We start from the raw sequence: 25,575 nt of genomic DNA, 5'->3' as shown, positions 1-25,575 counted from the left end.
CCTTTAATAAGGTAATCAATGTCAGCAATCTGACAGCAGTGTATGCTTTATACACTGACCTTCTCAAGAAACTAGTTACAACAGTAAGCTTTTGAGGAAATAATGGAATAGTTTTCATATATTATACCTATTGACAGTATTAAAAAAAAAAGATGATCAGTGTTTACTGAGGCAACATACTATTGTATATAGTATAACTTGAAAATTCTGACAGAACAGCAAAGAAGTATATGTGAGTTCTGAAATCCGAAACAATTCCAAGAAAATCCTACACAGCCTTGGTTGAATATTCCAGTATATATGCATATTTAGAACCAATGTGGCAATACTGACCCAAAAAAAGGACAAGGGAAGCAGCTATCAAGAGCTAGTTATCTCTGTTGCCCTGTGTATAAAAGTTTTTGTTCACTGCTTTGGACTATAGCTATTTGAACATCTAATTTTCAGTAAACTAAGCAGATAATCTAGAGCTAGAGCACAGAGGCTTGGGAAAAGTGTTATTTGAAAGACCTAAAAGACTTCTGAATTAACAGATTAAGAGAATAAAGAAGATCACCATGATTTCTAGTTTCTCCTTTATAAAGTACTTCAGTCCCTTAGGGAGTTAGAGTTAATAAAAAACAAAATCATACACAACATTACTATGAAATTCAGTTGAAAAATCTTCAACTATTACACTGGGTAAAGAAAATCCACAAATAAAATATCCTAATCAAGAGAAAAAAGCAAGCATAATCATTAATGTTTGAGTCAAATATGATCCAGTCAGGAAATTTAATCCACTTTTCCATATCAAGAGCAATAGGTCAAAACAATATCTCCCATTTACTCATGATTTAAAAAGACATTATTTTACACCATAACAGATATTTATTAAAACATAAGATATGAACTACAAAACAGAAATGTAAATATCATTTGAAATACTGTGCTTTACATGAAATTACATCATTTCTAAATTTTACTTATTTAACAAATACTTAATCCAATTATTTAATTAGATTAAATCAGAGTATATAACATTTTCCCAGGGCAAAATAATAAAGGAAAAACCCAAAACATTTCAACTTGTTTTTCAACCTCCTTTGCAACCACGTAATTACAAATCCCATTATAAATAAGTTGACTTACCAGTATTTGAACATGCAAAATCAGTTAGAAGATTGTTATGAATTTAAAAATCTAAACATTTTTAGTCATTTTCATAACCTATTTTTCCACATGTTACACTGGTTCCTAGAGATACAATGAAGGTATTCTTTGACATACTTTTTTTTTTTTTAAAGATTTTATTTATTTGACAGACAGATATCACAAGTAGGCACAGAGGCAGGCAGAGAGAGAGGAAGGGAAGCAGGCTCCCTGCTGAGCAGAGAGCCGAATCGATCTCAGGACTCTGGGATCATGACCTGAGCCGAAGGCAGAGGCTTTAACCCACTGAGCCACCCAGGTGCCCTTTGACATACTTTCTTATTAGTTCAATGACATCTAATTTCAAAACTTTTTAAAACTTTTCATGATTATTTTCAGAGCCATCCTGTGGTAATAAAGAGTATTTAAATGACAGTTGCTAAGACTTAGGTCCTAAGTATATTTACTCTCCATTATAGTTACATTAATGAAAGATCACTTAAACGTTTTTACTTTAAAAAGACCATAATGCAGCTTCAAAAAACAAAATCCCAAAATATAAATTTCAAATGTTACCTCATGTATAGTGAGGAGGTAATTAAGAATGGCCTGCAGTTCATCTTCCTTTACTCCAGAATCCTTTAAAAACATAATATAAGTGTCTTAAAGTATCTTATACATGCATTTTAAAAAGATTTTTTAGAAGGTGAATAATACACCTAACATTTGTCAACCTGGTCAATTGCTATAAATATACAAAGATATTAAATATAGAATCTAAATTTAAAACATGAATTAGGGAAAACACCAAAGATCTGCTATATTCAAGACTGTGTAGAAGTCAAAGATATGTTATCAAGTATCCTGTTTTCAGAATCATATATGACAGGCTATGTAATAAAGCTATAGAGTCCCAAAGTAAGCAAACCAATAGTTCATGATGAAAGAGTACTATTCACAACTATCACTCCACTAAATATAGAAGACAACTTTTCTATTTCTTTTTTCTGTTAAATTTGAAGAGTAAAAGAACAGCTTCTAAAATTACCAGTTAAAATGTGTAAGTCTGATGATTCACAGACCTGTACCCCAGGGCAAATAATACATTATATGTTAATAAAATAAATAAATAAATAAATAAATGTCAGGCTCTAAAAACTGAGTAGTATTGTTCCTTGAAGAAAACGTTGCACTTTTAAATATGAACTCAGTATGTAAATGTTTAACCTGTCCTACCAATTTATCAATGATAAAACAAAGCTGAAATGAGAAAAGAGCAATAAGAGAGATCAGAGAGGGAGACAAACCATCAGACTGTGGACTCAGAAAAAAACTAAGGGTTCTGGAGGGGAGTGGGGTGGGTGGTCGGGTAAGCCTGGTGGTGGGTATTAGGGAGGGTATATATTGCATGGAGCACTGGATGTGGTGCATAAACAATGAATATTGGAACACTGGAAAAGAAATAAAATCAAATTTATAAAAAAAAAGAATTAGGAAACAAAATCACAGAAAAAATTAAACACAAAAATCAAGCAATAAGATTTTTGAAAATAGAAATAAGGAATTTGAGTCTAAAAGATATACTAAAAGTTTGACCCACTTAACGTAATATTAAATTCTAAAAAATAAGAAAATGACATAGGAAAATAATAAAATATTGATAAAAAATACATTTATATATTGTTCTCTAATAAAATCAAAATACCCTTCTTAAAAGTAATAAATTTTACTTTACCTACAACACAATAAGAATCAGACAAATGTGATAATTTCTAAAGGCTGATGCATCTTTCTGGTACCTTTATTTATGGAAATTTTTTCTCAAAACCTGAATGTCAAGTACAAGAGACCCACTAAAAATGCTACCTCCTTGAAGAGTTTTATTGACTACCCTATCACTACTGCCATGGATAATATCTAGTACTTAACAGAAACTCAGTAAATATTTACTAAATGAAAGAATGAACCCATTGAACCCCTAGAGAAATTCATATAACATATATTACAATTATCAATCTCCAATTCTGCTATAATTTACATCCATATGTGTGCAAAAAAGAACAAAAAAACATAGAATCAAGTCTCTTTCAGAGTATTTTCCAAAGTGTAATACTAATAACCCAACAAAGAGTAAACAAAGACTTAACAACAAAAATTTATGTGAAATTTTAAGTTAAAATACAGAACATGCTAAAGAAGTATAAACTCACCTTCATCACTAACTGCTTAATGAACATCAACAAGAATGCTCGTAGAGAAAGTATTTCTTTTTGATTAGGTCGTGGTCCATCTTTGAAAAAATAATATGTACACATACTTAGTGTTTCAAAGACCTCAAAGCAAAGTATAAAACTGTCTTCCCTAAGAGTTTTTTCTATATATTTATGAGAAACATAAAATGAGTCACCTAAAGAGACATGTGCCTCAACATTATTGTTTAGAATTGAAAGGAAGATAGTTTCCCAGAAGAACAAAAACTAAAGGAGTTCATTATCACTAGACATGCTTTACAAGAAATATTAAAGGGAATTCTTTAAGCAGAAGAAAAAGGCTTTAACTAGAAATAAGAAAATACAGGAAAGAAAAAAAATCACACTGGCAAAGGCAATGTAAAGGTAGAGGTAACTGCCTTTACAGTAAAGGTAGGGGGATCACTCATTTCAAAACTGAGTATATAAAGACTGAAAGACAAAAGTAGTAAAATCAACTATAGCTACAATAATTAGTTAAGGAATACACTAAATAAAAAGTTTAAAATATGATACCAAAAACATAAAACATTGGGAGATGAGAGTAAAAATGTCGTACTTTTAGAATGCATTTGAACCTAAGGAATCACCAACTTACAATGGGCTTCTATGTATGTAAGTTGTTAGATATGAAGCTCATGGTAACTACAAACACAAAAAAATAAAAAGGAATCCAAACAGAATATTAAACAAAATCATCAAATCACAAGGAAAGAGAGCAAGGAAAGAAGAAAGGAATAGAGAAGAACTTGAAAAACAACAGAAGACAATGAACAAAATAGTATTACGTATGTACCTGTCAGTAAAAACTTTCAAACTTAAAAAAAAAAAATCCTCTATATGCTGCCAACAGGAGACTCACTCTCTAAAGACACACAAAGACTAAAAGTGAAGTAACAGGAAAAGATACACCATGCAAAAGGAAATAAAAAGAAAACTGGCCTGGCAATACTTTTATCAGACAAAGGAGACTTTTTAAAAAGCTGTAAGAGACAAAATGCATTACATAATGATAAAGGGATTAAACCAACAAGAAGATATAACACTTATAAATATTTAATAAAACGAATTATATTACTAGACAAAAACAAGAATCTGACAGTAATACAGTAACAGTAGGGGATTTTACCACACCCCTTACTTACATCAATCAATAGATAGATCATCCAGACAGAAAATGAGTAAGAAAATGCTGGCCTTAAATAACACAATGGAACAAATATACCAAACAGATATATACAGAATAGTCCCACCAAAAACATGTGCGTCCCTACCTTCTCAAGCACATGAAACATTCTTCTACAATAATAGCATGACAGACCACAAAATAAGTCTCAATAAATTTAAGAAAACCAAAATCATATCAAGTGTCTTTTCCATCCATAATGAAACTAGAAATCAATTACAAGAATAAAAGTGGGAAAAACACAAATGCAGAGACCAGAAAACATGTTCTTAAAAAACCAATGGAATAATAAATAAAATCGGATATTAAAAAATACCTTGAGACAAATGAAAATGAAAACACAATGTTCCAAAATCTGTGAAATGCAGTAAAAGCAGATCCAACAGGGAAGTTTACATCAAAACAGGCCTACCTCAAGAAACAAGAAAAATCTCTAAGAAGACATACAGATGGCCGACAGGCACAGAAAAGATGCCCAACATCACTAACCATCTGTGAAATGCAAATCAAAGCCATAATGTAATTTCACCTCACACTTGCCAGAATGGCTAAAATCAAAAAGACAAGAAGTATTTAGCATTAGTGTGAGTGCAGAGAAAAGAAGTTTTCAGGCACTGTTGGTGGGAATGTAAAATGGTGCAGCCACTATAGAAAACAGTATGGAGATACCTCAAAAAATTAAAAATAAAATTGCCATATAATTTAGCAATTCCACGTCTAGGATTTATCCAAAGAAAACAAAAACATTAATTCAAAAACATGTGCGTCCCTATGTTAAGCACAGCATTATTTACCATAGCAAAGATATGGAAGTAACCTAAATATCCATCAACAGATACATGGATAAAGATGTGGTGTGTGTTCATATGCATATACACACACATGCGCACGCACACACACACACAGGAATATTATTCAGCCATAAAAAAGAGTGAAAACTTGTCACTGTGACAACATGGACAGGTGTAAAATGTATAATGCTAAGTGAAGTAAGTCAGACAGGGAAAGACAAATGGTATATGATTTCACTTGTTTGTTTGTAGAATCTGAAGAACAAAACAAAGCAAAACAGAAACAGATTCACAGATACAGAAAATTGCCAGTTGCCAGAGGGGAGAAAGGAAGATGATGGGAAGATGGACAAAACAGGTGAACAGGTCAAGCGGTACAATATTACCATTATAAAATAATACGTCACAGGGATTTAATGCACAGTGTAAGGAACAGAGTCAATAATATTGTAACAACTTTGCATGCTGACAGATGGTAACTAGACATATTGAGGTAACCATTTCATCATGCATATAAATATCAAATCACTATGTTGATATTAATATAATACTTTTTGTCAATTATTCTTCAATTTAAAGAGTTTTATGCCTCTAGAAAGACATTCAATCTCACATACAATAGTATATACAGTGCTCTAAATGTACAAAATGGGTGACTTTGAAATTACAATGAAGGGAGTTTATTTTTAAGGTTAGATGAATTCCAAAACATGAAAATGAGGCAATAAAATTTGTATTCAATAATATGCACTTATATTTTGTTTTAAAAGACTCTGAGAATGTTAGTACAGTAATAGAAGTTTACAAAAGAAAATCCAAACTTATATGTGAATTTAGTTAAAAAAAAAAAAAAAACTTCTGTCTCTTGTGTAAGCTAATACAAACATTTTTAAAAGTACAGCTCAACACAGTTTGGTTCATTTAGAAAGGAAACATTATGTTGACCCCTCTGACATCTCCCCTTCTTAAAAAAAAATCTCTGGTCACACATTGTTTTTGTCTCAAACAAAAAATTCTCAAGTAGAAAGCTTCTGAAACCAAACACCCATTGTTATAAGATCCTAAAGTTAGGTACCTGTTTGCTTCATATTTTCTGCAATTTTCCCACCACTAATCACTATTTACAGCTAGTTCTTAGACCACCACCAAAGCACAAGACCACCAAGACCTCAAATAGATCAATTAAAATAGGAAGAAAATTGCTTAAAATTTGTTCCACATGACAATTCCTAGACAAAGAATCAGCTACAGAGCTACAATAGAATCACAAACTTTATTCAGCTCTTAAAGTATGAGACTTAAAGTATGAGACTTTCCCAAGGTCACTAATCAGTTATAAAATCAATGACAGAACATAAAACTAATACGCAGGACAGTACATGATATACCTACAGTACCATCAAACAGTCATTAGGAAATTATGATCTAGTTCTCCGCCACAATACTACCACCTTAAACAGATCATTCAACTTCTGTGTGTGCTCATATATTTCTAAGTTACACATAGCGTATCCTCTGAGAAGCAAGAGATTTTGAAAAAGATAAAGAAACATTGTACTAATATGAAAACCGTATTTATAAATCACTGAACAGCCAAAGCATTTAAGTACAATGACTCTCAGCATCTAATTCCTGATTTCAAAGCAGCCTTCAATTTTTATATCAGGGTAATGAACCCATTCTCACTCTGAGATCATGTATTTCAAAGATAGGAAGGGCTTCCATGCCCATGTATGGACAATCAGAAAGATAGCTGCCACGTAAGACTATGCACATGATGCAATCAGAGCCAATGAGCAACAAAGAGACTTTTCAACTGGAAATGTTCAATACAGGCAGACACTCTTTTGCTAGACATATAGTTGTAAGGATGTGAAGGCAGAGTGGCTGCTTGGTCTGTAAGGGAGAAAACACATGAAAAGAGACAACGTAGAAGGTGGAGGGAGATAAAACTGAGTTCAAGGGGCATATTCTAAACACTTGCACTAAGTTCAACTGAAAATGCCAGTTTATATGAGCTGATTAACTTCCTTTTACAACAGCCGATCTAAAGCAGGTTTCATTTAAAACCAAAAGATCCCCCATTTGTCAAAATTTTTATTTTTATACCTTCTATAAATTTCTGACATGATAAATGAATATTACCTCTCCAGTAATTTCCTGATTATACAGGAAAAATAATTACTGAAATTTCATAGCCTCATTATATTATTTATTAGAAGTAGATATACCCCCTGCTTCTGCAAGAAATCTCTATTTCCCAAAAACCATGGATTTTCATTCTCATTATGATAATTAGCTTCAGCATCAATACCATATGTTAATATAGAACTTCTCATTTTCTGTGCCTTAATAATATCCTAGTCCTATCTGCTCTGCAAACAACTTACACCAGCAGAAGTAGCATTCTTCCATGAAAGTAGCAAGTTACCTCTCGCAAACCTCAATTCAGTACAAACTATTAACATTATCAAGAAGAATAAAATAAAATTTTGCCATGATGATATTCAGAAAAACTGCAAGAATAACATATAACATTATAATAAATTCCTTATATTAATTTAATAATATATTAAAACAAAGAAAATAAAAAAAATCTATGACAAAATATATAAACAGGGATAATATACCTAATCCTTTAGGCGTAATACCACTTCGATCCTGAGGATTCACTGCCCAGTAGTAGTACTTCAGTGTATGCGTGATGAGAAGCACTGTTCCAACTCTCCGAATGGCATTATATATGTTGACTGTACCAATGAATTCCGTGGATAGGTAAGTATAGAGTGTCAACTGAACCTACAAAATCAAAATGAAGAACGTACATCAAAGAAGCAGCTTAGCATTTTGCCCCTAATATTTTACGAGGGGCAAAAATATTATTCCAGTAATACTCTCAGGCTGCTTTACTCGGATCATACTTGTTCCACAAAGTATTATTCCAGTAATACTCTCAGGCTGCTTTACTTGGATCATACTTGTTCCACAAAGTATTATTCCAGTAATACTCTCAGGCTGCTTTACTTGGATCATACTTGTTCCACAAAGTAAGATGAAAGCTTGATGGTAACATCCATGCTAACAGATAACACACATTCACTGGCACGTGTGCACACACACGCACACACATACACACACAAAAGCACATATATTCCTTATAAAGCTAAACCAGGTAAATGCTACTTTTACAGTAACATTATAAAGGAAACACCCCCTAATATACCAAATTTTTATAGCACTGTTCCATGGAAATAACTGTTTATTCCTATTAAGCAATCAGCAATTATCCATGAGCATATATAATGTCTTTACCATAAGCTTACTAACCATACTATGAATAGTTGCTTTAAAAAGCTGGAAATTTTCTTCATTTTACAGAAAAGTAGAAGATAACAAAAAAAGAAAAAAAGAAAAAGTAGGAATAACTCAAAAAGAATAAAGGTAGAAGTCAAAAGAAAAAAAAAGCATAAAGCCTACCTTAGGAGATGTTAGAAAAACAGAATTCTGTTGTAATAGCTCATGGATAGAAAGATTATAAAATTACAATCCCTCAACATGTTTATCAGTATTATCCTCTAATTAGAAAAGGATTCTACTGGGATGCCTGGGTTGCTCGGTTGGTAACGCGTCTGCCTTCAGCTTAGGTCATGATTCCAGGGTTCTGGAATTGAGTCCCTCATCGGGCTCCTTGCTTGGCAGGGAGTCTACTTCTCCCTCTGTCTGCCACTCCCCCTGCTTGTGCTCTCTCTCTCTCCCTCTTTCTCTCTGACAAATAAGTAAATAAAATCTTTAAAAAAAAAAAAAGATCCTACTAGTCTTATTTCCAAATTATTTTAATAAACACATAAGAGTTTAGTAACTTCAAAATACAAGCTCTTAATAGAAACAAAAGATTATAGGATTATAGGTACTACTCTACCACCAAACATTTCACACTAGTACAAAATTTCAGTAAAATTACAGCTTTAAAACTCACCTACTGCTATAATCTAGTACTGTAGCACAACAGCACAACATAAAGATTGCTTTTGTTCTACTACTGTGTCAAAATCAAGAATTTTTCAATTCATTGCTAGTAGATATACTTTATAAGTGGAAAAATTTTAAGTAGGACATACATATTTGCCCCCTAACCAAAGACCAAACTATTCCCAGTCTTTTTTTTTTTTAAAGATTTATTTATGTATTTGACAGAGATTACAAGTAGGCAGAGAGGCAGGCAGAGAGACAGAGGAGGAAGCAGGCTCCCCACTGAGCAGAGAGCCAGATGCGGGGCTCGATACCAGGACCCGGGGATCATGACCTGAGCCGAAGGCAGAGGCTTTAACCCACTGAACGAAGCACCCAGGTGCCCCTATTCTCAGTCATTTAAAAAAGGAACATTTATGCTACCTTCCTAGACATGGATGACATTTTCACTTTCAACCCCGCAAGATATGTCAGTGTTACCTGGTAATTTCGTTAGAGAGCACAAATTAGGTACCTATCTTCCAGATGCCCAAAAATAAACAAAGTTAAATGAATCAGGGAGTCAATCAGTAATCATATACAGTAAAGAGTGGCAGATTCTGAATCACTTAAAACTGAGGTTCAATTTTATGATCCTTATAGTTCAGAAAACTATATATATGAGGAATATCCCATTGTCTTGCAGAAAAATAGTATTATGTTGATGCAGCCAATGTTATTCAAATGGATAGGCCCAGTTTACTTACCATTGAGGCCATATAACACTTTTCTTCATGGTTCAAATTCTTTACCATCCTATTTCAGTCATTTAGAAAATATTTATATCCAACAATGCTTAGTGATATATTATAAAAATACAAGGACATATACATTATCTCTCAATAGCTGAAATCCAGTTGAATTTAAGTAAATTTAAGTAATTAAGTAAAAAAGTAATTAAGTAAATTACTTAAATTAAGTAAATTTAAGTAAATTAAATTTAAGTAAAAAACCAATGTAATAAAGATGCCTATTGAAACACAAAATTACTTAAGGAAATTCTTTTAAAAAACTTTCTAGAACTGGGGCACCTGGATGACTCAGTCAGTTAAACATCTGCCTTCAGCTTAGGTCATGATACCAGGGTCCTGGGATTAAGCCCTGCCTCATCAGGCTCCCTGCTCAGTAGGAAGCCTGCTTCTCCCTCTCCCTCTGTCCTCCTCCCCACCCCCCAACCGCTTGTGATCTAATAAATAAATAAAATCTTTTTTTAAAAAAAGGTCTAGAATTAACACATCTATAAAGGGGCACCTTGCTGCCTCAGTTGGTAGAGCATACAACTCTTGATCTAAGGATTGTAAGCTCCAGCCCCACACTGGGTATAAAGATCACTTAAAAGTAAAATCTTTAAAAAAAAAAAAAAGAAAGAAAGAAAGAAAAAGAAACATAAGTATGTATGTAATTAATTCCATGTAACTAATTGCAAAATATGTAATTAACTGCAAAATGAGTAGCAAAGAGTTATTAGAATCAATTTGGAGGTCAGAGAAATTATTATAGGATAAGCTAAAATACTCAAAAAAGCCTGACTAATAAAATAGGTATTAAGGTAGACTTTGAAGATTAGCAGTAAGATAGGTAGAATGTAGAAATTCAAACAGGGAAAATGGTAAATCACACAACAATAGGCTTCCCAAGATCTTATAAAATGCTCCACAATCTTGATTGTGCAACAGAATACCCGAAAAACATGTTTTAAAAATGCTGATGCCTGGGCCTTACCCCAGATCAAACAAAACACAATGTGGAGTAGAGGGTGTGGAATTGTTTTTTATTAAAAAAAAAAAAAAAAGAAAAGAAAAAAGAACAAAAAATCTCTCCCAACAGGTTCTACTGGCAGCCAAGATTGAGAGCCTCTGCTCTGGCTTTACATTTTAGTACTTGCCTAGCCACTGAGGATAACTGAGAGTTTTTAATCTAGAAAGCTCAGAAAGGACATGATTGACACGAAAACTTTATGCTAGAAAAGGGACTACTTTATTGTGAAAACAATGGGAAATTATTGCACAGTTTGAGGCTAAGAAATAATCTTAGGAGAGTAAGATATTAAAAACATAAGAATTCTGGCCAAAAAGCGATAGTGATAAAAAATGAAAAACTGAAGAAAAGTCTGTCTCTTGAAAAATGAAAAGGCTCTAATATCAACATACTGAGATGAGTAAGAATGGTGATCTCAAGATTATTCATAAGCTAACAATGAATAAATATTTACTCATTTACTCATTATATAATCCAATAACCATACAAGTTGTATGTGTTAAAATCTGTCTTTTCCATTAGGCATTCTATAAGGGCAAGAATTAGATCTGTTTGTTCACCATAGCATCCACAGTGCCCAACATAAAGCAGTTACTCAACAAATGAAGGACTATTTTATACAAGAACTTTCATCTCTCCATTTAGGTCATTAAAAAGACAGTCTCTGGGCACCTGGGTGGCTCAGTGCATTAAGCCTCTCCCTTAAGCTCAGGTCATGATCTCAGGGTCCTGGGATCGCGCCCCACATTGGGCTTTCTGCTCAGCAGACAGCCTGCTTCCCGCCCCCTCCCGCCTGCCTCTCTGCCTACTTGTAATCTCTCTCTCTTTCAAATAAATAAATAAAATTTTTTAAAAAATAAAAACATTAAAAAAAAAGACAGTCTCTGAGAAGATGAATGGATATTATACCATCAGAGTAAACATCCTTTTCCAAAAGCAAAGGTTGATCCATACATACATACCTTCTTCACCTTTCATAACCACAGGTAGAATTACCATGAAGCTAATGAAGCTTAAACTTTATGCTCACTCATCTGTACCCTAAACCTCATTTTGTATGCATCATGTTGTATTTTTTTTTCTTAAAAATTACCTTCCTCCCTGTAACTGTGCAAACAAACTTCAGAAAACCATTTTAGAACTATCTTTATAATACAATTAAAGTAGGGGTGCTGGAGTCGTTAAGTGTCTCCCTTCTGCTCAGGTCATGATCCCAGTCCTGGAATTGAGCCCTGTAGTCGGGCTCTCTGCTCAGCAAGAAGCCTGCTTCTCCCTCTCCCCTCTCTTTCTCCCCATGCTTGTGATCCCTTTCTCACTGTCTCTCTGTCAACTAAATAAATAAAATCTTTAAAAAAAAAAAAACTTCCATATAATACAATTAATAATACAATTAAAATAGATATAATCCCTTATGGATACACAAAACAGTGTTTTTAAAACAAGGAAAGTTTAATATTAACAAATCAATTATAAATTCAAAAAACAAAATTAAAATTATTAACAAGGAAGAGGTAAAAAATAGAGTGTAATACCAGAAACCTAAGAAAATGATATAATGAATTTTAAAAATATTCCTCTACAACTAAGTATCTAATAAAAGGCTTTTTCACCACATCAAAAGAGATCCAAAGCCTTACAAATATGTTGCTTAGTAAAACAAAAAAAAAGTGTCTAGTAAAAGGTTTAAAAAGTAACTTGAAACAATCCTTGAAAAGAAATAAGACTGAGGGTCATAGAAGAAAAAAAGGTCAAAATTGAACCCAGAGATAAAAAGGTATAACCTCCAGCTGCCTCCTTTGATTATTTCCAAATGGCAATCAGAGTCAGCAGCTGTTTTTCTCTTTAACATTTGAAAAGACCAACTGAAAATAAGATACTATGAGTCCAGAAGTAAAGAAAGTCTGCATTTTTTTTCTGACAACTAAAATAAGTATGTATGATTCCAACCTAAACAATGATAAACACTCTAAGTGGATCACCAGGGAGAAAGGGAGAGAGGAAATTAATAGGTATGAAATGATACTTCTAACAAAAACTATAGATAAGGCAGATACAATTATGCAACTTAACAAAAATTTGTTTCAAGTTCTCCTGAACACTACCACAATTAATATTCTTAAGGCAATTTAATACAACATTAGGACTTAACAAAAGTTTTATTTATATACTTTATCACAAATTATATTCACTTAGAAGTAACTGGTTTATTGTTACAGTACTAAATAAGTTGAGTACAAATATAATTGTATTTAATCATTTAAATTCATGTGAATTAAAATGATTAAAGAAGACCAGTATATCATGGAAGCCTTAAAACCAGGTGACATTTCAACTGTTCCTGCAGAATTAAACTCATGCATATGTATATATACATATGTACACATTGATATGTATGCATACTGGTAACAGAACAGAGCTAAAGTTGATAGGAAACATTGTATTTACATTGGAACTGTCCAACTTTGATTTATACTTAGTAAAAATCAAATTTATACTTAGTAAATCAAAGTATCAATTTATACTTAGTAAATAAAAGTCTCTCTCAAAATTTTGATTTAACAGAAGATAAAGACTATAGCTCTATTTTTTTAAAATACTGAGATGTCGGGGTGCCTGGGTGGCTCAGAGGGTTAAAGCCTCTGCCTTCGGCTCAGGTCATGATCCCAGGGTCCTGGGATCAAGCCCTGCATCGGACTCTTTGCTCAGCAGGGAGCCTGCTTCCTCCCCTCTCTCTCTGCCTGCCTCTCTGCCTACTTGTAATCTCTGTCTGTCAAATAAAATAAATAAAATCTTAAAAAAAAAAAATACTGAGATGTCTTGGAAAGTATATCCAGTGGAAACAGTCTCTTCAACAAATGGTGCTGGGAAAACTGGACAGCAGTATGCAAAGGAACAAAACTGGACAGCGTTCTTATATCATACACAAAAATAAACTCAAAATGGATTAAAGACCTAAATGTGAGACCTGAGATCATAAAATTCTGTAAGAAGCACAGGCAATAATTTCTCTGACTTGGCCATAGCAACATTTTTCTAGATATGTCTCCTGAGGCAAGGGAAACAAAAACAAAACTAAACCACTGGGACTACATCAAAATAAAAAGCTTCTGCACAGCAAAGGAAACAATCAACAAAACTAAAGGTAACCTAATGAATAGAAAAAGATATTTGCAAATGACCTACCTAATAAAGAGTTTACATATCCAAAATATATAAAGAATTTATATATTTAACAAACAAACAAAAAACAAACAATCCAATTAAAATTGGGCAGAAGAAATAGACAGTTCTCTGAAGAAGACATCCAAATGCCCAAAAGACACAGGAAAAAATGCTAACACCACTCATCCTCAGGAAACTGCAAGTCAAAACTCAGTGAGTTATCACCTCACACCTGTCAAATGGCTAAAATCAACAACACAAGAAGCAGGTGTCGGCAAGGATGTGGAGAAAAAAGAAACCTCTTGCACCATTAGTGGGAATGCAAACTAGTGCAGCCTACATGGAAAATACTACGGAGGTTCCTCAAAAAATTAAAAATAGAATCCTTCAATCCAGTAATCACACTACTGAATATTTACCAAAAAAATACAAAAACTCTAATTCAAGGGGCATTATGCACCCCTATGTTTATAGAAGCATTATTTACAATAGTCAAATTATGGAAGCAGACTAAGTGTCCACTGACAGAATGGATAAAGATGATTGGTACATCTCTACCATGGAATATTATTCAGTCATAAAGAAGAACGAAATCTTGCCATTTGCAATGACATGGATGTACCTAGAGAGTATAATGCTAAGTTAAATAAGTCAGTCAGAGAAAGACAAATACCACATGATTTCACTCATACGGAATTTAAGAAACAAACAAAAGGGAAAAAAGAGAAACCAAGCAACAGATTTTAACTACAGAACAAACTAATGGTTACCAGAGGGGAGGGGGAGTGAGGTGATGCATGAAATAGGTAGCAGGGATTAAGGAGTGCACTTGTCATGAGCACTGGGTAATGTACAGAATTGTTTAATCACTGTATTGTACACCTGAAACTAATATAACACTTTTTTTAACCACACAGGAATTAAAATTTAAAAAAAAAACCACTGCTCTACAAAAAAATAAAAGATACACTGACTTGCAAATATACCTAAAGAAAAAAAGTATGCTTATCAAAAAACACAACCTATTGAAATTTTACATGATAGCATGTGAAAGGATAAAAGAAAATCCTCATAATTATCACTCTTCTCAACTACAAGAACTTGATAAAATAGTAAAACAAAATCTATATACATAAATATGTATATATATATTACCTTGGCTGGGGTATGAATCCATATAGCTGGGTTAAGAAGAATGTGATCACACAACTGTTTGAGTAGGGGCATCCCATTCTGCAGATTGCTCAGATATTTTGAAAATGCAAGACAAAGTTCAAGTACTGCTCTGCTGACATGGGATTTGGAAGACTGCAAAAAAAAAAAAAAGGTAGTTCAAAGGTCACTACCAGGGCCCCTGGGTAGCTCAGTCAGTTAAGCAACTGACTCTTTATCTCCATGCAGGTCGCAATCTCAGGGTTGTGAGACTGGGCCCCCACATCCAGCTCGGCACTGGGTGTGGAGCCTCCTTAAAATTCTCTCTTTCACTCTCTGTCTCTCTCTGCTCCCCCAACCCCACACCCCCCCTATTACAAAAAAAAAAAAAAAAAAAAAAAAGCTCACTACCAATACAAGGCAAGGAAAGAAAATTAAAGGCTGTCAATATCAGAAAAAAGTTGGCCCACAAACTATGCTCAAAGTTAAAGACGCCATGAGACACAATGCTACATTTCTCTAATAAAGCAATAGAGACAAGGTCAAAAAACAAAAGGTTATTTTAATTTTGGTAATTTTATGTAACCAAGGAGACATACTTGCAGAAAAAATTTCTCAACCACGTAGGAGACCAAATCCATGGCCTGAAAATGAAAACCAGAAAATGTAAAGCATTTCATACCCTACCTTCTCAAGACTGTATCCTATTACCAAGAAGCCCTTGCAGGCAAGCATCTGCTCCTGCATAGCAACTGAGTTCTTCAGCAACTCCAGGATGAAAGCCAGCAAAGTTGAACTAAAATAAGAAAACAGGCAATTGTCCAAAAAAATACTTTTTTTTAAAGGTGGGGGGCTTATTAGATACAGTCTTTCTTTTATCTTAAAAAAAAATGTTCTCGATTTCAAGGAAATTGAAGTTCTAATAAAATTTTCTCCAACTTTATCTCAGTACTAAAATTTCAATGCAGAATTAGGACCTACCCAATTATTTATCCCATATACTTAATCACCAACCTATTAGTAAATGAATTACTTAGAAAACAACAAGAGGAAACATGCATGAACTAGAGAAAAATTAGCAATGTCCAAAAACAATAAAACAACTAACATAAGTATATGAAGTCCTTAAAGAATATATATAATTTAGATTAGCAAGTATATTCAATTTTAGACAGAGGCCAAACAAAGGGGAAGATACATAGAGCAAACACACTAGGGTAGAAACACTCAGTATGTGTTAGGGCTCCAGACTGGCCTGGTTTGAATGGAGTTCACGAAGGGAAAAATAAGTAAAATTGTACTTAACTGAAGTCCTCAAACACTAACTTTAGAATTTTGTACCTTATCCCGACAGGAAAATCATGATTCAATAGTCAATTGGAAAGACTTTTAAAACTGAATAGGGGCTACAGTCATGCTCCCATCCTCACAACTTCTAGAGATACTGAAAATGGAATGGAATAAGGTCAGCTGTCACCTCCTCCTCAAAGGCTCTAGATATCTCCACAAAAAAAGAGAGCCTGACTGGCAGCCAACCTCCTCCTCCACAAAAGTGCTTTTAAAATGTCAGCTATTCCAATAAAGATTTTGAAAAGTTTAAAAAACAAAAACCAAAAAAAAAAAAAAAAAGGAGATAACCAAGAAAAAACAACTGAGCTCTGTTACAAAGGTTTCAAACCCGAACACACAAAAAATTTATGAAGTAGCAATATGTCAAGAATAATTTTAATTTTTTTAAATGTCCTAAGTAGGGGTGCATAGGTGGCTCAGTTGGTTAAAGCCTCTGCCTTCAGCTCATGATCCCGGGGTCCTGTGATCGAGCCCCACGTCGGGCTCTCTGTTTAGCAGGAAGCCTGCTTCCTGCCGTCTCTCTCTGACTGCCTCTCTGTCTACTTGTGATCTCTGTTAAATAAACAAATAAACAAAAATCTTTTAAAAAACTAAATAATTTAAATAAATGAATAAATAAATGCCCTAAGTACTTGATTTGATAGCTCATTCCTTAGGGAAAATAAAAGAAGCTGGAGTGCCTGGCTGACTCAGCCAGTGGAGTGTGTGACTCTTGATCTCAGGATGGTGAGTTTGAGCCCCACATTAGGTATAGAAATTACTTAACAATTAAAAAAAAGAAAGAGTTAAAAAAGTCATTTTGTTGCCTAAAAATAATTCCAAAAAAATTACTACATCATTAAATACATACACTGATAGTAGATATCAACTTATATATAAAAGCAGAAATGAGAGAATTCTAAAAAGAAAGAATGGAAAACTCATTTACTCAAATAATAAATACATTAAACATAATTACTAGTCTCACAGAATATACAGTCATGAAAAATTCATTTAGACACCCCCTCAAGGTTTTATATTGTGTCCTCCTATGTCTCTACCTTTTTCAGAATCTATACTGTAAGAGAGAAGACAAATGTGTCCAATGTACAATATAATTTTTTAAAAAATACCAAAGCTCAGTTAATTATATGCAATGATTAAAAATAAAAAGCTAAATCCCTGTAATAAATCACTGCCATGTAATAACCTGAAATAACTTATCTTTTTAAATAGGGATGACAGAAAAAAAGTATTTAATTTTGCTAAATCATTATTTCCAAATTCATTCAAAACAAGTTTATTATGTTTACAGCTTTCATATTTCCTACTGATAATTTAGATTAATATTACTATTATTGATAGAATTTGTAGTAACATTTATAGTTCACAAATTTCTTTAAATTATATTCTCTCTTTTAACCCTAGAATAAATTTAAAAGGGAGAAAAAATACTGTGTAGCTAACAGTAATGAAAGTAATTCTCACATCAAATTACAGAAAAAAAATAAAGCCACTCACCATATAGTCACGTCAACCTCATCAGATAAATATTGCCTATAATCCAACTGTGCAAAAAGTGGAAATAGCACTTGTACTCCTCCAATTGAATGCATAGCACTTTGAATGGAATGTGTTAAAACTGCCTTCACATCCTTATGAAATAGAAGATACAGTAAAGATTCTAATGATTTTTCAAAATAATTAAAATAAAGCATAATAAGAACAATATACTATTACATTGCAGATATTTAATAGACACTACCTAATACACCTCAGTAATACACCAAAATCCACCATGAAAAATATCCTTAAAAGATTACAGCTAAGGAAAAAAAAAAGATTATAGCTAGTACCTGGAGCATAAGTGCATGTGGTGAATGAACAAAAATTGAAGGATTGTCCTTGGGGGATGATTCAAGGCAGAGCTGGGCATCTGTAGCACGTGGATTGTATGTGAATGCAATGGCACTAGAGAGTTTGCCATCATACAATAAAAGTCTGTGATGCTCAGCAAGAAACAAATCACTTTCTGCTTTGAATTTAAATGTACCCTAAAATAAAAAGTGGAACAATTAAGACAATATACCACAAAAAGAAAATCTAAATACAAATCACCACAGATAGAAAAATTTAAGGAACATATCTTTGATAATTTTCCTAATATCAAATAAGAACCCTGTTTGTTAATTCTAAAGTGCACTGTGTTCACTTTAAACATATAATGGAAATGAACTCAACTTGGTATTAAAACCTTACAATAAAAAAATGCAAAACTTACTGTCCTACAGCAGGTACTGTATCTTTTTTTTTATTCACTGTATTTTGTCTTTCTGGATTTTTAAAATTGTGCTTAACATGTTACACAAAATTTACCATCTTAAAGATTTGTAAGTTTACAGTACAGTAGTATTAGTATGCATATTATTGTGCAACCAATCTCCACAACTTGTACATCATGCAAAACTGAAACTCAATATTTATTGAACAATATCCCATTTCTACCTCTCCCCATTCCCTGGGAACTACCATTCTACTTTCTGATTCTGTAAGTGTGACTATTTTTTATAATTCATATAAATGGACTCCTAGTGCATTTTTTTATTTGCTGATTTCATTTAACATAATGTCCTCAAGATTCATCGTGCTGCAGCATGTCAGAATTCCTTCCTTTTAAAGTGAACAGTAATCCATTACACATATGTACCACATTTTATCCATTCATTTGTCCATGGACAATTAGGCTATCTTGGCCTAATTCAACTTGTGAATTCTGCTTTAATACTATAAAAATAAAAAAATAAAATGTATAACAGGGTAAGACTGTCTTTACTTTTCTGGCTTCTACATGAAACATTTAAAAAGCTTTTATTAAATACATCATTTTTCTAAATTTCTGCTTATATAAACTGTTAATAAATTCCAAAGCACTGATTTAATATTCAATTTTTTTCATTTCACAAAAGCTAATAATAATGGGAATGTTGGCATAACTGAAATACATGCTTTTAAACAAGTTAATAAATGCTTTTGAGGGGAAATGTCATTTGGGCAAATTACAACAGCTAACCTATTTACGAACTTAATATATAGCTATATGATCTGGGAGATTATATAACGCATTTTCCAAAGGCAGAAACTGAGAAAGTCCAAAGAAATTAACTGACTTCTTTGAGACCAGAAAGATAATTTGTGGCACAGTAAAGATCAGAAACTAGTTCAATTAAAAAAAAATTTAGTCTCCACTACTATTCAAAGAATAGTACCTCAACATTAGCAGGTGCATTTTTTAAAAGAAATAGCACAACAAACATTTTTGCTATTTTGTGTGGAATTTAGAAATAAATTACCCCTACTAACAAATCTAAACTAAATCTACAGAAAACTAAAACTAAGAATCTGACACTTTTCAGGAATTGCTGCTAACTTATTGAAATAATATTCTTGTGTAAATACTATGATACAATTAAGATAAAAACAATATCCTTACAAAATACTCAAAGCAACACATTACTTCATTAAACACTCAACATACGAAAGATTTTTATATTTCATCATCCTCATGATGAAAACAGCCAATAAACCAGGAATAGAAGTGAACTTCCTCAAATTAACAAAGAACATCTGTGAAAAGCTAATAGCAAACACTACAATGATGGTTTAAAAAAAAAAGAATGGTTTTTCTCCTAAGATCAGTAAAAATACAGGGATGTCTGCTTTAAACATTTTTTCCTGTTTTTATTTTCTTTTTCAGTTAGATTGTGGAAAAACCCTTAACAGGAGATCTCTCCTCTTAACAGATACTTAAGTATAAAATACAGTATTGTTACCTATAGGCACAATGTTGTACAGATCTCTAAAACATATTCATCTTGCATAACTGTAATTTTATACCTACTGATCAGAAATTTCCCCTCTTCTCTCTCCCCCAGCCCTTGGCAGCCACCATTCTATTCGTTGTTTCTACAGGTTTGCTATTTTAGATCTCTCATATGAATGGAATCATCAGGATTTGTCTTTCTATGACTGGTATATTTCACACAGCATAAAATCCTCAAGATGCTCTATAGTATAGGTTCTAGTCAGGGCTATTAGGCAAAGAAATAAAAGGCATCCAAAGACAGTTACTGTAAGATCTCACTCATATGTGAAACTTAAGGAACAAAACAGAGATCATAGGAGAAGGGAAGGAAAAATAAAACAAGAAGAAATCAGAGAGGGAGACAAACCATAAGAGACTCTTAACCATAGGAAACAACCTGAGGGTTACTAGAGGGGAATAGGGGTATGAGGTACCAGTATAATAATGCAAAAAAGGGAAGAGGCATATAGACTGGAAATGAAATAAAACTTATAGTCTATAGTCTACATGAATGTGTAGGAAACTGAGGAACAACAAGCGGGTAAAAAAGCTAGTAAAACTAATAAGCAAATTTAGCAAGGTCAATAAACAAATTCAACTATGTATTTATATATTAGAAACAAATAAATGGAAACTAAGATTTTTAAATACAACTTATTACCCAAAAAACATTAATACCTAATAATACATTTAACAAAATGTATATATGGCCTATACAATGAAAACCAAAAAACTGCCAAGAGAATTTTTTTTAAAACTAAGTAAATAGAGAGATACATCATGTTCACAAACTGGAAAACTCAGTATCAGTTGGATGGCCAATTTGCCCCTCACAGATCTATATATTCATTACTATGCTAAATAAAATCCCAGTAGACATCTTTGTAGAAAATGATTAAGTGGGCTCTGAAAGATATCTAGAAATGCAAAGGGCTTAAAAAAAGCCAAAACAGGGGAACCTGGGTGGCTCAGTGGGTTAAGCCTCTGCCTTAGGCTCAGGTCATGATCTCAGGGTCCTGGGATCAAGCCCTGCATCAGACTCTCTGTTCAGCAGGGAGCCTGCTTACCCCTCTCTCTCTGCCTGCCTCTGCCTACTTGTGATCTCTCTCTCCATGTGTCAAATAAATAAATAAATAAAATCTTAAAAAATAAAAAAATAAAAAAATTTTTAAAAAGCCAAAACAATTTGAAACAGAAAATAGTTGAGGGTTTTAGACTTTGTGCTTTCAAGATTTACTATGAAATTAACACTCACCAAGACAATACATACAGTATTGGCATAAGAAAAACATACAAGTCACTGAAATATAATACAGCCTCAATGATGCCAAGGTAAGGCAATAAAGAAAGAATACTATTTACAAACCATTAGTACTGGTAACACCAGAGTACACATATGCAATAAAAATGAACCTTGACCCTTATCTCATACCATACACAAAAATTAACTTGAAATGGGTCATAAACCTAAATATAAATGCTGAAACTGTAAGAGAAGAAAACAAGAGAAAATCTTTCCAACCTTGAAATAGATAAAGATTTCTTAGGATATAAAAATCATGGCAATAACCAAAGAAGTTGATGAACTAGAATTTATAAAAATTAAATTCATCTGTTCTTCAGGGCGCCTGGGTGGCTCAGTGGGTTAAGCCGCTGCCTTCGGCTCAGGTCATGATCTCAGGGTCCTGGGATCGAGTCCCACATCAGGCTCTCTGCTCAGCAGGGAGCCTGCTTCCCTCTCTCTCTCTCTCTCTGCCTGCCTCTCTCTCCATCTACTTGTGATCTCTCTCTGTCAAATAAATAAATAAAATCTTTAAAAAAAAAAAATTCATCTGTTCTTCAAAAGCCACAATAAAGGGGCATGGGGACAGGGCACCTGGCTGGCTCAGTCGATGGAGCACTCAACTCTTGATCTCAGAGTTGTAGTCTGCGCCCTATGCTGGATATAAAGATTACTTAAAAATAAAATCTTTGGGGCACCTGGGTGGCTCAGTGGGTTAAGCCTCTGCCTTCAGCTCAGGTATGATCTCAGAGTCCTGGGATCAAGCCCCGCATCAGGCTCTCTGCTAGCAGGAAGCCTGCTTCCCCTTCTATCTCTGCTTGATGCTCTGCCTGCTTGGGATCTCTCGCTCTCTCTCTCTCTGGGTCAAATAAATAAATACAATCTTTTAAAAAAATAAAGAAATAAAATTTCTTAAAAAAAAAAAAAGAGGGAAGGAAAGAAAAAAGACAAGATGCAGACCATTGGAGAAATATTTGTAACTCAAACAACTGATAAAAGAGTTATATCCAGAATATATAAAGAAATCTCAAAACTCAACACTAAGGAGCCAAACAAAAATATGCAGAAGATGTGAACAAAATTCAAAGAGGAAGATACACAAATGACCAATAAGCAAGGAAAAGATGCCTGGAATCTCTAATCATTACAAAAGTGCAAATTAAAACCAAAATGAGATACTGCTACATACTTGCTGAAACATCTAATATTAAAAAGACCAGCAATATAAGATGTTTAGGAATGTGGAACAAGTAGTAAAATCCTACACTGCTTATACAAATGTAAAATTATATAACTACCTCAGAAAAGGATTTGACAATTTCAGTTACCATTATCACTTAGTAACTGCACTCTCATATATTTATGAAATAAAAATATGTGTCAGCACAAAGACTCATACACCAATATCCATTACAGCTTAATCACAGCAGCCAAAACTGCAAACAACCCTAATGTCCATCAACAGAACAATGGATTAAAAAATTGTGATGAAGTCATACAATGGACTACTACTAAGCAATACAAAGAAAGGAGCTACAACAACAAAGCAACATGTATGACTCATAAGAAACCAAACACCAAGGAGTCATGTTGCATGATTCCATTTACATAGAACCTTTTAAAAAATCTAATCAAGTGACAGATTAGTGGTTTCTCTCAACAGGAATGCAGAGGGATTAGAAAGTGGAAGGAATTGACAGAGGAATTGACAATGAACCTTTTGCATTGCAATTTTTTTAAAAAAGATTTTATTTACTTATTTGACAGAGATCACAAGTACGCACAAAGGCAGGCAGAGAGAGGAGGAAACAGGCTCCGTGCTGAGCAGAGAGCCCAATGCGGGGCTCCATGTGGGGCTCCATCTCAGGACTCTGGGATCACGACCCGAGCCAAAGGCAGAGGCTTTAACCCACTGAGCCACCCAGGCGCCCCTTGCATTGCAATGTGAATTGACAATGAACCTTTTGCAGGAACAAAAATATTCTATTTCTTGATTGTTGTGGTAGTTATACTTTTGTCAAAACTAATTAAAATATGTATACTTGGAGTGCCTGGGGAGCTCAGTGGGTTAAAGCCTCTGCCTTCTGTTCAGGTCATGATCCCAGGGTCCTAGGATAGAGCCCCGCATCAGGTTCTCTGCTTGGCAGAGAGCCTCGTTCCTCCTCTCTCTCTGCCTGCCTCTCTGCCTACTTATAATCTGTCAAATAAATAAATAAAATCTTTTTTAAAAAATAAATAAAATAAAATATGTATACTTTACTCACTGTAACAGTATACATATGTGTGTGTGTGTATTAAACTCAATAAAACAGATTTTGTTTTCAAAGGAACATAGCAAACTAAGTTGCTCCCTGAAACCAAACTAGACTAACAATGGCTTAACACAGAGGTTTCCAAATTGTGTTAGTTCATGACAGTCTTAGCATTTCAGTAATTGTCTATGATGCTTTAGATCAAAATATTAAGTGATTCAGCTCAAACAATTTTGTATTTTAACAATTTAATAGTCATCTAAAAAACTTAAGGCACAAGTCAAAAAAAATGTTTCTTTCACTATTATATTGGCAAAATTATTTATTACTTTTTATGCATCTTGGGCACTGCATGAACTCTCAAATTTGTAATCAGATTTCACACCATCATCCTCATTTCCTGTTCCACATTAATTTCCACATGGTACTTGTTTTTTATCATAGCAACTGTTGAAAATGTAGTTATGCAAAGACAGACACCATCAAAGAAATGCAGCATGAACTAAAGCTGAAACTTGAGCTAGTAGTTGCACAGTGCCCCACATATGACAAGTATACTATGTTTCCCTCAAAAATTTTCAAGTACGCTTCATTCAGATTCCTGTAACTTACCAGTGGTACCTATGATTACTCTGACATTTGGTTTTATAATCCTAGGTAGGTTGCCCCATGCATCTCCTCCCTTTTAAAAAAGCTCAATTAATACTGGCTAACTAGTGAACAGCAAGTAAAGTACCTTATATCCCAGGCCCAACTGATAAATAGCAAATATCTGAGCAGCATTAAGAGCCTCACTGAAAAGGTAAACCGCAGTCATCTGGCCACAAAATACTCTATTAGCATCCACTGTTTCTGATGAGCCCAGGAAACATTTGTCAAAGGTCTGTGAAAGAAAATATATTTTATTGGAGAAAAAAACAAAAATTATCTCCTCTAAAAATAACAACCTATTTGCTTAAATGTTCTGGTATAAATATTGGTATAAATGCTTTGTCCATTCTAAACCAACCTGGGGAGATTAAAATAATTCACTTAGCATTTCACTTCATGCACTCATTGTTACCTACTGCAGAGATCATGAAAGACATCACAGAAAAGTAGACAATACAAGTTTTCCAAAGTACAATAAATAAAACTTGATGAAAAGTGGATGTAGGAAATCAGAGTCAGAGAAGGTTCATACTTGGGCAAGCAAAGAAGCAGTCTTTGTTACAAGAAGGAAAATCATGAATTAAATTTAGGACATAATCAATCTGCCTTTTCTATGAGTTAATATGGATGGAGCTGGGGTGCCTAGATGGCTCAGTGGATTAAAGGCTCTGCCTTTGGCTCAGGTCATGATCCCAGGGTCCTGGGATCGAGGTCCGCATCAGGCTCTCTGCTCAGCGGCGAGCCTGCTTCCCCTTCTCTCTC

At 33.6% G+C, this 25,575-nt stretch overlaps 1 protein-coding gene across 2 annotated transcripts in view; it reads right to left on the bottom strand.

Moving 5' to 3' along the window:
- Positions 1–25,575, bottom strand: part of LRBA (LPS responsive beige-like anchor protein) — a 734,202-nt gene that overhangs the window by 592,780 nt on the left and 115,847 nt on the right. For both annotated transcript variants that reach the window (XM_013059156.2, XM_004758045.3), the window contains exons 9-16: positions 24,899–25,045; positions 18,623–18,820; positions 18,288–18,421; positions 16,125–16,233; positions 15,441–15,593; positions 7,988–8,156; positions 3,342–3,421; positions 1,708–1,770 (exon numbers count right to left, since the gene is read on the bottom strand). In XM_013059156.2, the coding sequence (XP_012914610.2) occupies positions 1,708–1,770; positions 3,342–3,421; positions 7,988–8,156; positions 15,441–15,593; positions 16,125–16,233; positions 18,288–18,421; positions 18,623–18,820; positions 24,899–25,045 (1,053 nt within the window). The remainder of the gene's footprint in view (positions 1–1,707; positions 1,771–3,341; positions 3,422–7,987; positions 8,157–15,440; positions 15,594–16,124; positions 16,234–18,287; positions 18,422–18,622; positions 18,821–24,898; positions 25,046–25,575) is intronic.

Source organism: Mustela putorius, unplaced genomic scaffold (assembly GCF_011764305.1).
Source record: "Mustela putorius furo isolate JIRA1106 unplaced genomic scaffold, ASM1176430v1.1 tig00000242_pilon_pilon_pilon, whole genome shotgun sequence".
Classification (NCBI taxonomy): Eukaryota; Metazoa; Chordata; class Mammalia; order Carnivora; family Mustelidae; genus Mustela; species Mustela putorius.
The sequence above is the reverse complement of the archived record's forward strand: the minus strand, read 5'-3'. Positions and strand labels throughout refer to the sequence as shown.